Source organism: Artibeus jamaicensis, unplaced genomic scaffold, assembly GCF_021234435.1.
Source record: "Artibeus jamaicensis isolate MK-2021 breed Jamaican fruit bat unplaced genomic scaffold, CSHL_Jam_final contig_482, whole genome shotgun sequence".
Classification (NCBI taxonomy): Eukaryota; Metazoa; Chordata; class Mammalia; order Chiroptera; family Phyllostomidae; genus Artibeus; species Artibeus jamaicensis.
In genome coordinates this window covers 13,472,212-13,490,500 of record NW_026521857.1, presented here as the reverse complement: position 1 = coordinate 13,490,500, position 18,289 = coordinate 13,472,212, and the positions used below count along the sequence as shown (strand labels likewise).

The 18,289-nt window shown below is 38.2% G+C and overlaps 1 protein-coding gene across 1 annotated transcript in view; it reads right to left on the bottom strand.

Moving 5' to 3' along the window:
- Nucleotides 1-18,289, bottom strand: part of LOC128627891 (rho GTPase-activating protein 29-like) — a 35,001-nt gene that overhangs the window by 10,415 nt on the left and 6,297 nt on the right. Inside the window, exons 3-14 of the mRNA XM_053668230.1 lie at nucleotides 17,935-17,999; nucleotides 17,405-17,515; nucleotides 17,228-17,308; nucleotides 14,731-14,919; nucleotides 13,704-13,841; nucleotides 7,910-8,067; nucleotides 7,213-7,355; nucleotides 6,844-6,945; nucleotides 2,894-2,989; nucleotides 1,403-1,542; nucleotides 984-1,172; nucleotides 571-708 (exon numbers count right to left, since the gene is read on the bottom strand). Coding sequence (XP_053524205.1) covers nucleotides 571-708; nucleotides 984-1,172; nucleotides 1,403-1,542; nucleotides 2,894-2,989; nucleotides 6,844-6,945; nucleotides 7,213-7,355; nucleotides 7,910-8,067; nucleotides 13,704-13,841; nucleotides 14,731-14,919; nucleotides 17,228-17,308; nucleotides 17,405-17,515; nucleotides 17,935-17,999 — 1,550 coding nt within the window. The remainder of the gene's footprint in view (nucleotides 1-570; nucleotides 709-983; nucleotides 1,173-1,402; nucleotides 1,543-2,893; nucleotides 2,990-6,843; nucleotides 6,946-7,212; nucleotides 7,356-7,909; nucleotides 8,068-13,703; nucleotides 13,842-14,730; nucleotides 14,920-17,227; nucleotides 17,309-17,404; nucleotides 17,516-17,934; nucleotides 18,000-18,289) is intronic.

Sequence of the window (18,289 nt, the reverse complement as noted above, 5' to 3'; positions counted from 1 at the left end):
AGGGTTCATTATTGTCAGACTTCCATACAGTTCGATTTTCTGTGGTTTGGCTGCGTTTTTCTGGCTAAAACTTTGTTGTTTTTAAACTTGGTTGTGTGAGAAGGTAAAGTGTTTCCACCTATGCCTCCATCTTGGCGGAAGTCCTCCAACACACTGTTCTTACTGAATCAATAGCCTTCCCTTACATAGTGAGATTCTATGCTTTCTGCTTAGCTTCCTAAAACTTAATGATAAACTGTTCAGGAACCCACAACAGGTATGTTAAAAAAAAAGAGGGAATTACTAACACGGTTACACAAAGATTACTGGGGTGGGGTTACAGGCCGCAATGGGGAGAGGCACACAAAACCTTTTAAAAAATATAGTAATGTTCTATTTCCTTAAGGTGATGGAAAATGTGTTTGTCTGTACACTTTACATATTTTTATGTACATTTTGATACACGTTAAGAAGAAAAAAATTAATATGGTCTATGTCGATGAAAATATGTGGAGCAAATGTAATCAGCAAAACATAAATCATTTTTGCTGTCTTCTAGGTAACAGTAGGTTTCAAGGGTAAAACTTTTACCTGTCCAAGATAAAATTTCAAGACGTCACAGATGTCATGTGAACTAAATTCTGAAATGTCTACCAAGTGCATTCCATGTTCCAAAGCTCGACAGAGTTTTTTCATTTTTATTTTATTCCCAGAGACGTGGTAGATACCCTTGAGAGAAAAGGGGGGAAATATTGTAAAATTCTGCTTTAGTACAACAGCTAAATGTGGACATCTAAATATATTGGATGTGTCTACTTCAATTTTTATTAACACTTTAGAAAAAACTTGGGTGAAGTAAGGTAATATTTTCCAAACAAATCTAAATAAAATCAGTGACTTATTAAACATTGAGAGCACTGTTTTCCTTTAAAGTCTTCTTATCATGAGAATAAATCACGCAAGGATGTATGTTTAAAACTTTGATTTTAAGATTTCCAACGTACCTGCAGACACAAGGCTCTACTTTCAATCTCTGAGACACATATTTTGAGTATACAAGGGATGCCATCTAGTTCTTTTCTTGCAACTTGCATGAATTTTACTCCAAATAAGTGTGTTTTACCCTGAAGTTTTTGATGGCCACAAATAATGACTAAATTTCCTAAACACTTCCGATGACAAACAAGCAGACACTAAAAAAAATAATAATAATAGTTTAAAGCTGGTTCAATTATGGAAAAACTGGACACAGAGTGGCAATGCAACAAAAATGCGTTTAAAAGGTATACCTGCTGTGTCTGAAATACATTTAATAGCAAAATGAAATATAAAACTGTAGAAGGTGCACTGTGGTTACAGTAATAACAAAATAGTATAAAACAAAAAGTTTAAGGGGCTAATGTTAATTCTAGAAAAATCTTACCTCTTCACATTCAACACCCCGGAATCCTACGATGCCTTCACAATTCCGACATTTTGAGGGGAATCTCCATTTGCGAAACTTGTGAGTGAGAGCTGCCTTTGACATCAATGTTTTCTTGCATATCCCAACTGAATTGGGTACTTGTAATAGAAATATTTACATAAGAATCATAAGATGACAAACTTTTTCCACAATATAGTATAGTTTTAAAAATCTTTAGACTTTGTAATCATTCTATATTACAAGAAGCTATTATTCTGAATTGGTAACATCCAAAAAAAGATCTAATTTAGAAATCTCTTATAAGGCACACGCTGATCAAACATTTTAGGGATGAGTAAAAGTCACCACTCAACCAGTTAAGATACTTCTAAAATAATACGTCATGTTTTCAGGATCAGAACGGTAACCCTACCATTAATATGCCCGTTGCTGAGCTGAGGCGTTACGTAGGTGGCATTACATTCTTAGAAAATGCCCCCTTTATAAAAGCTTCAAAGAAAATTAGCTGTATCAGGTTACTGTGTCATCAGCATTACCCACATTAAGGATAAAGCTATTCTTAAGTCATTATAAAATCCTAGGTAATACTAGCTAGTAATATATGAATATCCTGCTGGAAGGCAAATGTTCCGTATTATTTTAGGAGATGATGCCAAAATAGCTATCTGGAAATTTCAAGTGTAAAAAAACTAATTTCTATGAGTCTAATTCAAGTCATTATGGTAACAGACTTCTCTTTTATATCCTTCGACAACTACAGCTTTCCTTGTCCTCAAGAAGTATACTTTTTTCATCTTCTTGCCTAGCTCCTTGCTCTGTTTCTTTTGAAGAAGATTTCTCAGAATTGCTCATGCATGGCAACCCTTTTAACACTTAAGTCACTATGTTAGGTTCATGAAAGATCAAAATGTCTAGTCTATTTTATCACCATGCTAATACATTTTTATTTTTCATTTTATTTTTTAAAAGATATTTACTGATTTTAGACAGAGAAGAAAGGAGAGAGAACAGAAACATCAGTTGGTTGCCTCCCATATGCACTCTGACCAGGGACTGAACCTAGAGCTTAGGCATGTGCACTGACTCGGAATTGAACCCACAAACTTCTGGTGTATACGCAGATGCTCCAATCAACCTGAGCCACAATGGCCAGCGCTTCATGCTAACACATTTTAGATCTAACAGTTTTGCTGCTTATATTTGTATTTGTAGCATTTCATTAATATATTATCAACCCATACTTGTACATAATTTATTAGAATATATTGGACATATGTATCATTATAATGCTTTTTGTTTAATACATAGCAAAGTAATTTTTTGAATTATACTGTTTTCCTAATACCATGCAGTGCTACTGATTCAATTGGCTTAATGAGAGCTTGATTCAGGGATATTCAGAGTGTAGAACCCTATGTAGTGTTCTACATAATATAGAAATTAATGTAAATAAATCTCTTGAATTTAAGTTAGAAGGTGTCATCCCACCTTCTGAAGGGGAAGGTGGCTCTCTTTCATCCAGATCGTCCGCAGAAGACATTGTTCCGTTGGATGGAGTTTGTGGAAGTTTTTGGTGAAAGTCTCCTAAAAGAAATTATGAATATAATTACTTGACCATGAACTGTAGAATTTTTTAAAAAGGTAACATCTTTTGAATAATATAGTCATAAATTTTATTAGCTACAATGTAAAAAACCTGCTTCCATTCTCAGACTTTGGATACAAGAAATTCTGATATTTATTCCTGGGAACCAAAGAAAATTTAACGCAAACTGACTCTTCCTGACAAATGTAAAAGTGATGCTCACACGTCCCAATGAGACCTTAATTGTCCATTTTTGACAGTCAGTGTTGGAGACTGTAAGCTCTCCAAGACAGGGAGTGTTTTCCATTCACGTCTTATATCTACATCTGACAGAGTAGCTGGCATAATAGCAAAGTTGTCATTAAATGCTTGTTGAATTAAGCTATAAACAAATGCATATAACCTAAATCTTTGTAAAATACACAAAAATCTTTAAATTCAGCCACACAACAGTAATAAAGAGACTGGGCACCAGAAACAATGATCCCTGACAGGGAGCCGAGAGCAGAGGATGCGCTATGTCAGCAAAGGACACAGTCACGTGTCACAGAGCATGTGCAGAAGCAGCCCAACCAGGCAGCGAGGGTTATTTGCTCATTGCCGATATGAGAAACAGGGTTATAATTAAGAATTCACTTCAGTCTACGTTGTTCAGAGGTAGGGCTTTATAAATTATTTAAACTGACAACCTCTTCCCCAAAAGACTCCTCTGAACAACAGGCTGGAAGGTAGTCACTGAGTTTTCCCTCTGAATGTGCCCCCAATGACTGAAAGATCATGAGGTCACACGTTCCATTTTCAGAACCATTCTAATTGTAAAATGGCTTCCTTACATTACTGAGCAGAAACCCGCCTCTACAAATCCTAGTCTCGGGGCATACGTCTCCCTAAAGGAGTGAGCAGACCCACTCTACCCTTACATTTCCAATATCTATGGACAGCCGTTGCAGCCCCAGGCTTCCTCCTCCCCAGGCTAAGTGTCCTCAGCTCTTCACCCATTTATCATGTGACCAGTTTCCACATTTTTGTCTAATTTACCCGACGTCTTATAGGACTCCAAATACTTTAGGGTTTCCTCTAGAACTGCTCTCAATTTCTGGGGATTTCTCGAACCACACTGTTTTTATAAAGATAATTACAAATATCCAGTTAAATATTTAGGCTCACTTCTCCAGAGTGTCCCACAGAGCCAGTTTTAAAGGAAGATACAAAGTAAGCCTACAAATACCAGTGCTGCATGGAAATTATTTCTAACTTAAATTCAAGAGATTTATTTACATTAATTTCTATACTATGTAGAGCACTAAAAAATAATGCCTTGAACTTTGTGGTTAAATCTTATAACATTCTCTGCCACACTGCTAAGATCCTAGGAGGAAGGTACATTGCCAGAAGAACAGCACTGGACCACTCTTTGGTGGAGAAGTGAGAAGAAAAATTCCCCTGGGCTCAGGCGCTACCTTCTCCTGCTCTATCACCTTTCGTGCTATTCTCTTTGGGGCCATGAGGGCAACCTTCAAAAACACCTTCTCTGCCTCTCCACGGAGCAGGAGATTATCAAAGTACCTTAAAGCACATTTGTAAAAAAATTAGTAAGTCGCCATAGGCACAAGAATTGGTGTTAACTATACTGTTTGTTATTGCAATTAATTACAAAACAATCCAAAAGATGGATGATAGTTATGTTCAGAGAAGAGAATACAATCCAAAGTATACAGTATAAAATTAAAAATGGTTACTTAGATCAATATGGACCTAAAAAACCCACATAAAAGATGTTATAGATATTTCTACCAAGATCAAGGTGCAGGTGGAAACACTGTCCCATCTCACACAACCAAGTTTAAAGACAACAAAGTTTTAGTAACAAAAAATGCAGCCAAAACATAGAAAATTGAACTACACAGAAGTCCTACAACAAGAAACCGTTCAGCCAGACTGACAAGAGGGGCAGAGACAGAACCAGAGCAGTCGCAAAGTAATGATCCCCTGACCCAGGCACAGGCAGTGTGGCCAGATCCCAGGTGTAGGGTAGCAATGGGCAAACCCAGTGAGGGCACAAGTCGGCAGGCTGACTGAAGTCACACATTTGCGTGCAGATAAACTACAAAGGAGTGAGCAGTGAGAAGAGACTGCACAGGCCCCAGGTGTGAAAAGCAGCAGAGGGGACCACTATTTCCCCTCTTTGACCATGCCCCCACATACTGCATCACAAAGCAGTGACCTGGGTGGCTCCGCCCTGGTGAACAACTAAGGCTCCACTCCTCATATGTAACAGGCACAAACAGATCAAAACATGGCTCAAGAACAACTCAAAGCCCCAGAGCCAATAAATCTAAGGGACCAAGAAATAGCCAAACTTTCAGAGGCACAGTTCGAAACACTGGTGATCAGGATGCTCACAGAATTGGTTGATTTTAGTCACCAATTAGAGGAACATATGAAAGCCAAACTAAGTGAAATGATGGGAAATGCATAGGAAACCAATAGTAATGGAAAGGAAACTGGGACTCAAATGAAGGGAGTGGACCAGAAGGAAAGAAAAATGACCAACAGAAAAAGATGAAGAAACAAGAACTTAAGTAAATGAGGAGAGGATTAAAAACCTCCAGGACATCTTTAAATGCTCCAACATCCGAATTATACGGCTACCAGAAGTGAAAAAGGAAGAGTAAGTGAAAAACTTATTTGAACAAATAATAAAGGAGAACTTGCCCAGTCTGGCAAAGGGAATAGACTTCCAGAAAGTCCAAGAAGTACAGGGAGTCCCAAAGAAGTTGGACCCAAAAAGAAACACACCAAGAAACACACCAAACACACACATCATAATTATATTAGCCAAGATTAAAATGAAGGAGAGAATCCTAGAAGCAGCAAGAGATAAGGGGACAGCCACCTACAAAGGAGTTCCCGTCAAACTGTCAGCGGGTTTCTCAAAACACACCTTACAGGCAAGAAGGGGCTGGAAAGACATATTCCAAGTCAGAAAATCCAAACAAGATTGCTCTATCCAGCAAAGCTTTCATTTAGAATGGAAGGACAGATAAAGTGCTTCTCAGATAATATCAAATTCAAGGAGTTCATCATCACCAAGCCCTTATTATATGAAATGTTAAAGAGACATATTTAAGTAAAAGAAGATAAAAATATGAACAGTGAAAGGACAGCAATCTCACAGTTATCAACAACCACGCCTAAAAAAAAAAAGCAAACTAAGAGGATAGCTAGATCAGGAGCAGAACCATAGAAATGAAGATCACATGGAGGATTAGCAACAGGGGAGTGGGAGAAGGAGAAGGGGGGAAGAAAATACAGAGAATAAGTTGCATAGATGGTAGGTAGAAAAAAGATAGGGGGGAGGGCAAGAATAATAGGGGAAACATAGAATCTAAAGAACTTGAGACACCTAGTAATGAACTAAAGGGGGGGATGGAGGGGGGAGGAGGTGTGCAGGGGGGAGGGTAATTAAGGGGGAGAATAGAACAACTGTAATGGCATAATCAATAAAATATATTTAACATAAAAAAGAAGTCACAAAATAGCATGATTCCATTCATGCATTATTGTGAAGAGGACAAAGCTCAACTAGTATTAGGTACTAAAACATTTAAAATAGCTGAGGAATTATGAACAAAATTCAGGATGATGGTTTTTTTCTGGTGTAATAGAGCAATGTTATCAAGGAGGTATACACAGGGACCTAGTCTACTATAATGTTCTGTTTAACTGTACACATATATGTACATACTGCTCTCTATGACCTAATTCATTATAAAAATAAGGTAACTTTACATATCTTTGCATTCTAATATTTCATTGAATTTCCACTGCTAGACCCTAAGTATTTCTATACCTGGGCTGACACATTCCGAGTCCAGAGATCTGGATTCGCTGCTTCCACCAGTGCCCCCAAAGTTACTGACCATCCCAAACATCCACCACCGTACAAAAGAACCTTTAAGAAAAAAGTACTTAAGGTTCAACTTGGCTCAGATGGCTCATATGGCAAAATACTGACATTATATAAAATGAGACAAATCAACTTTCTTTAACTGTAATCAAACAATGTTAAGACAAGTACAGTGCTTAAAACTGTGAATAAGGCTTTGTAAAGTTGTAGTTCAAGGGATAATTTTTACATTCCAAGGTCACAACATCTTTAATTAAACTACATTTAAACAGGTTGATCTTTCATACGAGTAGTGGTTTTTAATGTGAAAACTACCTGTTACATCTGCACTGGTAGAGCATCTGTCCTCTTCTATCTTATTGGAGCTGTGTGGAAGGCACACGGCATCCTCTAAGGAGTCAGCAGGTCCGTATCCAGAACTGTGGGAGTTACTTGTTGATGGTTTAGTTACACTCCTAAGAAAAACCCAAGTAAAGTGAATCACTGAGAAGAATGACTAATAATCAGACTATTTTATTCTATTTCCAGAAAAATGTTAATTTCATGAACTAGAGTAGTTTAACTCAATATTAAGAACAAACCACATTATATGGCTCAACTTCCTAAAGGAGATATAAGTAAAACGTAATCATCTGTACTTGTTACAGCTGCAATATAACAAAGAGTAGCAAAAGTAAAGTCAATTCATGTTATGGCTCATCTTTTCTAGTATGATCTCTGTGGAAAGCGTAGGCTAAATTTGTGTACTAAATATTCAAATAGGTATGCCTATGATTTGTCATTCTCCAAAGATTTGAGATTCTCCAAATCTCAGAGAACTGAGCTCTAGGAATGAAAAGCTCTTTTACTCTCAAGTGAGTTACACCTTAAATTAAAATTCAGAAAAAAATTAAAGTTAAATCTGCCAAATCTTGCCAATGTTAAAGAAACACACCACTTTATACCACATAGAAACTTAACAATAAAGATTTTCTCTTGAAAACAATTTCAGCTACACATTAATTCTCACCCATCAAGTTTTTCTTCTTCGGTTGAATTTGTGGCCTTGACAAACTTACTATACTCTTGGCCTGGATCATAGAGTTTGGCTCTATCACAGAAAGATTGCAAATTGTTTGCAAGGGAAGCAGCCTGTACTTGTTGCATTTGGAAGAGGTTAACTGTTACCTATGATCACAGATAAGGAGACAAAAGGTAAAATAACTTATGATATACAGAATGCAATGTAAACCACACATTTGTTTCAAGTGACAGCACCAAAAGAAAGGCAATACAGTGAAGCACACAACACTGACTACTATCGTGAGCGTACTATTTGCCTGACATTGTGCAAGGTGCAGGTCAGATGATGAGAGTTTTATCCAATATCTAGGAGCAATCATTTCCAGCAAAATGACTTTAAAGAGGAAAGTCAAAAAATGCAATTTTTTGTCCCTACTGGTTCACAATTTTGGGAGAGAAATGTAATTTTTGGGGATCCCAGCTCTTTACTGTCATGGTCTGACTGCAATTATCTACATTCTTATGTGACTCTCATTTTTAATCCTATAAAAATAGAAATGCTTTGTATGTATAATGTATCCTAGATCACTCAATTTTTATAATTAGGTATTGTCTTGAACTTACTCTATTCAGAAGATATTATATTCCATTGAGTATCTACAAATGTCTAAATATACTATCACTAATACTAGTTATAACTACAACAACAATATAGCAGCTGACAAGAGCTTATAACATGCCAGATCTATTCTGAGAACTTTACATGAACTAACTAATTTAATGTTCACAAAAACCTAGATTTTCAGTATATTATAGCAAACAGATGAAATCCCAGTCTTCACACAGTTTGAGAGAGAGCATCAAACACAGACAGCAAATTAAGTAAATAAGACAATTTCTGGTACTGAAAACTGCTAATACTATTACATAAGTTTGTCAAGTTATGGAATATGATCAGATATGTGTTTATGGAAGGGTACTTTAACATGCTAGGTTACTACAGGCTTTTCTGAGAAAACAGCATTTGAAGTGCTAAGAAACTGTGAATGAAAAGTTCCAGGGAGAAGACCAATCCAGACAAAAGATCCTAGGGTAAAAGTGAGTGGGAAAGAGCCTCTCACACTCAAGAAACAGATCAAAGGTCAATATGACTGAAGCACATTGAAAGAGGTAGAGCCAGAAAGGAATGCAGCCATCTAAATCATCTTAACTGGATTTAAGTACAAAGGGAAGACAGTGGAGGGTTCTACAGAGTGTTAAGAGCTATAACATTATCTGACATACTTTTTATTATTATTTTTATTTTATTTTAATTGTTGTTCAAGTGCAGTTTCCTGCCTTTTACCCCTATCCCAGCTCACCCCCCCCACGGCCTCCCCACCCCTCTCCCGTTTTGACCCCCACCCCTCGTTGTTATTGTCCATGTGTCCTTTATACTTGTTCCTGCAAACCCTTCCCCTGTTCCCCTGAAATTCCCTCCCCTCTCCTCTCTGGTCACTGTCAGCCTGTTCTCAATTTCAGTGTCTTTGGTTACACTTTGCTTGTTTGTTTGTTTGTTTTGTTGATTAGGTTCCTGTTAAATGTGAGAACATATGGTATTTGTCTTTCACCACCTAGCTTATTTCGCTTAGCATAATGCTCTCCAGTTCCATCTATGCTTTCACAAAGGGTAGGAGCGCCTCTCTTTCTGCTGCATAGAATTCCATGGTGTAAATGTACCATAATTTTTTGAGCATTTCATTTATTGATGCACACCTAGGTTGCTTCTAGCACTTGGCTACTGTACATTGTGCTGCTATTAATATTGGGGTGCATAGATTCTTTTGGAGTGGTGTTTCAGGGCTGTCAAGATATAATCCTAGAAGTGGAATTGCTGGGTCAAACGGCAGATCCATTTTTAGTTTTCTGAGAAAATTTCATACTGTTTTCCATGTGATTGTGATCTGAAATACTTTTAAATGCCCCTGTCTTCTGTGTGGGTAATGTGAATGAATGCCAGATGTCACTGGCTTAATGTTATTTCAAAGACTGTCATATTTTCTCCTCATCGCTCTGGATATACCAAAGGATATGCTGGACTTACGATTCACTCTGAAGTCTCTTCCAAGGTAGACAGGCATCCCTCAAGGAGTACTAAGAGTCATCACATTCTGTTAGGTGTATTTGAAAAGTGCACCTAACAAAATAGCTTATTTGTGCTCTAACTTTTGCAAGGAACAAAGGATATTCAAACTGCAGCCTAGTAACCAGCTGGAATAAGAAAATTCAGTTCATGGTAGACTGAACTCACACTCTTGATTCTAAAGGTAACTGTACAGTTTTAATACTTTTTAATAAATCTTATGAATCTAGTAAAAAATATGAATCACTAAAAATTTGAAAAGTGAAATGAATAGATGGGCATAAATAATTCATCTGCTGAATGTCTCTGGGTATTTTTAATAATAAAAGACTTAAGCAACAGTATTCTCAGATATAGGTAGCCCAATCTTAAAATCTCTTTTCCATAAATTTTTGATCCTTCTCCCACATCTAACAGAACTGTTACAATTCCACCCCTTGGGGTAGGTCCTGCAGGACTTGTACGTCTTGATGAACAAATTAAATTTCCTTTCAGTGATTAAAAACAAAAGCAAATTAAGCCAAATCAAACATAATTGTTTTACAAAGGAAAAACCAACGAAATCAAAAAGTGTGGACTTCCAGCCAAGATGGAGATATAGGTAGACACACTGTGCCTCCTCACACAACCAAAAGAACAACAACAACAAATTTAAAAACAAAAACAACCAGCTATGCCAAAAATTGAACTGTATGGAAATTCAACAACCAAGGAGTTGGAGAAGAAATGTTCATTCAGACCAGTAGGAGGGGTGGAGTCGAGCTGAGAGGACTCTCAGCAAGGCAGTGGCTGAGGACCAGGAAAGACAAGGCAGTGAACTGCGGACTGGGTGGTCCCACATTTGCATGCAGATAAACCAAGAGGAACAACTGGGAAGCGAGACACACCACACAACCCAGGGTGCCAGCATGGGGAAATAAAGCCTCAAACCTCTGACTGAAAACACCTGTGGGGGTTGAGGTGCTGGGAGAAACTCCCAGCCTCATAGGAGAGTTTGGTGCAGCGACCCACAGGGTCCTGGAACATACACAAGCCCACCCACATGGGAACCAGCAACAGAAGGGCCCACTTTGCTTGTGGGGAGTATGGGAAGTAACTGAAATCTGGCAAATTGTGGAGCAAGCAACGCTGTTCCCTCTCTGACCCCTCCCCCACATACAGTGTCACAGCACAGCCACCTGTGTTTGCCCCTCCCTGGTGAATATGTAAGGCTCCAACTCTTACTATGTAACAGGAGCACACAGAACAAAAAAATTGCAACAAAGAGAAACAAATAAAAAACTTATTTGAACAAATAATGAAGGAGAACTCTCCCAATGGGCCAAAGGAAATAAACTTCCAGGAAGTCCAGGAAGCTCAGTGTCCCAAAGCAGCTGGATCCAATGAGGAACATACCAAGGCACATCATAAGTATATTAGCCAAGATTAAAATGAAGGAGAGAATCCTAGAAGCAGCAAGAGCTAAGGGGACAGCCACCTACAAAGGAATCCGCATCAGACTGTGAGAAGATTTCCTTACAGGCAAAACAGACCTTACAGGCAAGAAGGAGCTGGAAGGACGTACTCCAAATCATGAAATCCAAAGACCTACAACCAAGATTGCTCTATCCAGCAAAGTTTTCATTTAGAATGGAAGGACAGATAAAGTGCTTCTCAGAGAAGATCAAATTCAAGGAGTTCATCATCACCAAGCCCTTATTATATGAAATGCTAAAGGGACTTATCTAAGAAAAAGAAGTTAAAAAAACATGAACAGTGAAAGGACAGCAAACTCACAGTTATTAACAACCACACCTAAAACAAAAGCAAACTAAGAGGCCAGCTAGATCAGGAGTGAAAACATAGAAATGAAGATCTCAAGGAGGGTTAGCAACAGGGGAGTGGGAGGAGGAGAAGGGAGGAGACGATACAGAAAATAAGTAGCATAGACAGTAGATAGAAAATAGTTGGGGGGGGCAAGAATATTATGGGAAATATAGAATCTAAAGAACTTGAGACACATGGTCATAAACTAAAGGGGGGTAATGGTGGGGACGGGGGGTAGGGTGGAGGGGAATGAAGGGGGGAATAGAACAACTGTAATGGCATAATCATTTAAATAAATAAATAATTAAAAAATAATTTAAAAACAAAAAGAAGATAAAAAATCTGAACACTGGCCCTGGCTCGTGAGCTCAGTGGATTTAGCATAGGCCTGTCAACCAAAGGACTGCAGTTTGATTCCCAGTCAGGACACATGCCTGGGTTGCAAGGTGGGTTCCCAGAAGGGGACGCATGAGAGGCAAGCATACACTGATATTTCTCTCCCTTTCTCTTTCCCTTTCCCTCTTAAGATAAATAAATAAAAAATCAAAAAATGAACAGTAAAATGACAGCAAACTCAGTTATTATCAACCACACTTAAAACAAAAACAAACTAAGGAAACAGCTAGAACAGGAACAGATTCACAAACATGGAGGTCACAGGGAGGATTATCAGTGGGGGAGTTATTAAAGGTGGAGAGAGAGGGGGAAAAGGTACAGAGAATAAGTAGCATAGATAGTAGGTAGAAAATTGAGGGAGGTTAAGAATGATATAGACAATGTAGAAGCCAAAGAACTTATATGTATGACCCATAGACTTGAACTAGATGGGTGTGGTGGTGGTGGGGAATATTGGTGGGAGAGGGTGTGCAGGGCAGAGTGGAATAAAGGGGGAAAATGGGACAACTGTAGTAGCATAATCAATAAAACACTTTTTTAAAAAGCTATGTTTTTGAAAAGAGCAAACTAGAGAGATGGAACACAGATCAAGATTTCCAGTGGGTAGGGGTGGGTGGAGAGTTTGATTACAAAGGTGCAGCATGAGGAGAGTTTTTGGAGTGATGGAATTGTTCTGAATTCCAATTATCATGGTGGTGGTGGTTACACAAATTTAAACATGTTAAAACTTGTAAAAGATACAACCAAGAAAGGGTGTTTTTTTTGGTAAATTTTTTACAAAAACAAGTTTAAAGAGGCAAATGAAAACACTTGAGGGCAGGATTGTTTTGTCTTCAAATAAATTACTGGGTTCACCCTGACTGGTATGGCTCGGTGGGTTGGGCATCATCCCAAAAACCTAAAGGCTGCCAGTTGGGTTCCTGGTCAAGGTACGTGCTTGGGTTGTGGGCTGGGCCCTTGGATGGGGGCAGGCAATTGATCAGTGCTTCTCTTGAGCACTGATGGTTCTCTTTCTCCCCCTCCCTTCCCTCTCTTTAAAATAAGTAAATACACGCATACATAAAATCTTTAAGAAAAATACATTACTGGGCTCAATTTCACTATTTAGTTTACTCTAATTTTGAAGAATAGGTTTCACAGTGCTGATAGAAGTTTCAGGGGTCCAATCTTTGACAACCAAATCTATACACAGTAGTATAGAGGTAATTTCAAAGTCTCAGACGTGAATGTTAATGAAACAAATCCTCTGTTCTTTGGGTGGGAGTGGGAGACCTGGATGAAAAAGGTACCTGAAGCCATATACCACTAGTGAAAACTAAAAGCCTATTTTCAAACTGTAAATATTCTATTAACTGCAGAAATTTAATTCCATAAACATTATAGAATTTAATTTGGTCATGAAACACCAAGCATCTCTCTCCCTACAGATAATTACTTTTTTTCTGTTTGCCTTCAAAGTATTGAAAATATTACTTACAGCTTTAAGGGTAAGATCATACTGGAAAAGAAGTTTCTCGAATTGTCTTAAAATTGCTCTTTTAATAATTTCTAGCTCATTTCGTCTTTCTTCAACATTTATCACACACATTTTGTAGAATTCATTTGCTTCCTCTACCTTCAGAAATAACACAGAAAAAACCCAACATTAGTCCTTATACTCTATACTTAAAAAAATACTACTGCAGTAAAGCTCAATTTATATGATAGAAAAACCTTTATAAAATTCTGAAATATTTTGTGTTTTTTTTAATTAATTAATTTATTTTTTATCTTTAGATGGGAAGGAGAGAGGGAGAGAAACACCAATGTATGGTTGCCTCTTGTGCATCCCCTGCTGGGAACTAACCTGCAGGGAACTGGCTTGCAACCCAGGCATGTGCCCTGACTGGGAATTGAGCCTCAATCCTCTGGTTTGCAGACCGGTGCTCAAGCCACTGAGCTACACCAGACAGGGCTAAAATATTTTAAGTTTTAAACAGGATATTTCTAAAGGTAAATAATTTCTTTTGGTTCGAGTTTCAAGGGCACTTAACTTTAATGAGTTGTTACATAAAATTTACAATTAGTATGTTGCTTGCCTATAAAATAAACGTCCACTTTATTATATTTCATAAATGCAAAAGCCTCAGCCTGGCATTGTTAGCAGGTATTAAAATTAGTATACATACACTCAGTTTCCTAGAAGGTGACCTTACTAAAGAATCAAGTCGAAAATATTAAACTACTGCCTTATCTAAGATACTTCTCTCACAAACCAACCCATAAATTCAAAGGATAAGCTGAAGTCCCTTAGCATAGTGGTTGTCAAAGTGTGGATCCCCAGGGAACTTGTTAGGAATGCCAAATCGTCCTGGGCTAGCTCAGGGCCTACAGAATCAGTAACTGTGGGGGTACAGCCCAGCAGTCTTTCTTAACAGGCTTTCCAGGTGATCCTGCTACATGCTGAAGTTCGAGAAGCAAGACTGAGCTTGTTATTTTGCAAATAAGAACAAAAAAATCATTACTTTCTGAAGAGCCTCCTCTTCTAGCCTTCCATTTTTTTCTAGCTGCTTGTTGTCATTTTTTACTAATGCGCCACTCAAAGACTGATGCTTCTCTTCTGCACAAAACATGGAAAATTTTGCTTCTTCATATTCATCTTGATGTTGTGTGCATAACAATTTTGCCTTTTGAAGAGCAGTCTCTGTTTCAAGCTACACAGAAAAAAGTAAGACAGACACACTAAATTACACCTTTCTTTAGAATATTCAGCAAGATAGTTAATACAGCATTTTAGAAAAACTATGGAGTAATATATGTGTCTTCCCAGAGTAGTTGCTTCCGTACTACAGATAATTTTAGATATTCACAAATTATAGTACTAACCATTTTAGATTTCCAGCCAAGATGGAGGCACAGGTAGATACACTTTGCCTCCTCATACAACGCAAAAAAAGACACCAACAAATTTAAAAACAAAAAACAACTTGAACTGCCAGAGAACTGAACTGTATGCAAGTCCGACAACCACTGAGTTCAAGAAGAAACATTCATTCAGACTGGTAGGAGGGGCAGAGATGGGCAGCCAGGTGGAGAGGACTCATCTCAAGGAAGTAGCTGGAGGACCAGGGCAGGCATCATGGCAGCTGGCAGAGTGTGAGGTCCCACATTTGCATGTGGATAAAGTGGGGAAAAGGACTGGGGAGTGAGACAGACCACACAACCCAGGGTCCCAGTATGGGGAAATAGAGCCTCAAAGCCTGTGACTGAAAATTCTGTGGGGGTTGCGGTGGCAGAAGAAACTCCCAGCCTCACAGGAGAGTTTGTTGGAGAGAACCACAGGGTCCTAGAATGTAAACAAACTCACTGACACGGGAATCAGTACCAGAAAGGCCCACTTTGCTTGTGGGTAGTGGGGGAAGTGAATGAAAGCTGGCTAGAGAGCTGAGCAAGCACCACTGTTCCCTCTCTGGCCCCTTTTCTAAATACAACAAACAAAGCTGCAGCAAGTGTTGCCCTGCCCCCATGAACACCTAAGGCTCTGCCCCTTACTATGTAACAGGCACACACAAAAATGGCCCAAATGAAAGAACAAATCAAAGCTCGAGACAAAATACAACTAAGTGAGGTAAAGAGAGCCAACCTATCAGATGCACAGTTCAACACACTGGTAATCAGGATGCTCACAGAAATGGTTGAGTATGGTCACAAAATAGAGAAAAAAGTGAAGGCTATGCTAAGTGAAATAAAAGAAAATGTACAGGGAACCAACAGTGAAGGGGAGGAAAATGGGACTCAAATCAACAGTTTGTAGTGGAAGGGAGAAATAAACATTCACCAGAACAGAATGAAGAAACAAGAATAAAAAAAAAATATGAGGACAGGCTTAGGAACCTCAGGGACAAGTTTAAACGTTTCAACATCCAAATCATAGGGGTACCAGAAGGAGAAGAGGAAGAGAAAGAAACTGAAAACTTATTTGAACAAATAATGAAGGAGAACTTCCCCAAACTGGCAAAGGAAATAGACTTCCAGGAAGTCTAGGAAGCTCAGAAAGTCCCAAACAAGTTGGACCCAAGGAAGCACACACCAAGGCATATCACAGTTATATTACCCAAGATCAAAGATAAGGAGAGAATCTTAACAGCAGCAAGACAAAAGCAGTTACCTACAAATGAGTTCCCATAACACACAGGTGGCAAATACAAGGCTCATGGGCTGATCCACCTTGTTTTATTCAGCAGCAGCACCAAGTTCCTCACCAGTAGTTAAGGAGCAGTTACATTTACACATTCATAAATTTCCATTCAGCCCTTTGAAGGCAACTGAGGGGCTGATGTAGCCCCGCTGAAACTAAGATTGACACCCCTGCCATAAGACTATCATTTGATTTCTCAAGAGATATCTTGCAGGCAAGCAAAGGCTGGAAAGAAGTATTCCAAGTCAGGAAAGGCAAGGACCTACATCCAAGATTGCTCTATCCAGCAAAGCTTTCATTTAGAATGGAAGGGCAGATGAAGTGCTTCTCAGATAAGGTCAAGTTAAAGAAGTTCATCATCACCAAGTCCTTATTATATGAAATGTTAAAGGGACTTATCTAAAAAAAGAAGATAAGAACTATGAACTGCAAAATCACAATAAATTCACAACTATCAACAAAGGAACCTACAAAAACAAAAACAAGCAAAAAAGAAACTAAGCAAACAACTAGAACAGGAACAGATTCACAGAAATGAGATCATGTGGAAGCTTATCAGCGGGGAGGGAAAGGGGAGAGAATACGGGAAAAGTTACAGAGAATAGGAAGCATAAATGGTACGTATAAAATAGATAAGGACAGGTTAAGAATAGTATGGGAAATAGAGTAGACAAAGACCTTATATGTACGACCCATGAACATGAACTAAGAGGGGAGGAATGATGGTAGGAAAGGTGTGCAGGGCAGAGGGGAATAAAGGGGGAAAAATGGGATGACTATAATATCAGAATCACTAAAATATATGAAAAAATAATAGTACTAACCACTTTATTTTGTTCCTGTTTCCAAAGTTCTTCTATTTCTTTCCATTTTTCTTCCATGTCATTTTTCCTCTCAAGTAGAGGCTATCAAGAGCATTTTAAAAGAAAAGAGAAAAAGAGGCTGTTTTCTAAATGTATGCTATTTAAAAAAATATGTGTATTATAAATATAAATTTTTACCTGTACAAATTTGTTGGCTTGGAGAGATGCAATTGTTTGTTGTAGAAGGTGACCGCTCTCTATATCATTAGTAAGGGCACTGGTAAATACAGACTGCAGTGGCATAAACTCCTAGAATTTAAAATTGAAAAGTAAATTTTCCAGCACAAATGGCACTAGTGTTCCAGATCCACCTTCCACTACACTTCTTCAAAAAGAGAAAGTTGAACTTACACCCTCTTTTAAGAACAATATCTGTTTGTAAATATGACTAGGGGGAAATATGAAGACAATTAATAATAATGAATTAGAAAATTAGAGAAACTAGTATCTAATAAGATAACATTCATTTAAAACTGTGAATTTCCCAGGTTATTTTCATAACGGGTATCCAGGTCAATGTAAAAGGATTTTATTCTGTTAATAAAAAGTTAAGCATTTAAGTTCTCCTCTATGTTAATTGTGAGGTTTTCTGATTTTGCAAGGCACTATCAGGAGCTCATCTGAATAATCTCTTGGTGTAGAGCCCTAGTTGTTCATTGAACACTTACCTGTAGTCCAAAGTTAGTTCTAGTTGCCTCTGCCAACTTGACAATATTTCTACTGGACTCCAATTCTGAAAAGGTCACAGAAAGCCTCAGAAGATAAAAATAACTTATTTATCCCCTCCACACTCCAAAAGTATTTTAATTCTCCAATTAATAAGTGATCACAAATACTACTCCACATGATGATATGAAACTATGAATCTTTTATTTGTTACTGTATTTTTGCCATTACCGTTTAGTCCCCTCACACCTCTTTCCCCCTTCTGCAACCACCACACTCTTGTCCACGTCCAGGAAACCTTTTTCCTTGTTGCTCAGTTCCTCTACCTCCTACTCTCTATTCCCTTAGCTGTCATCC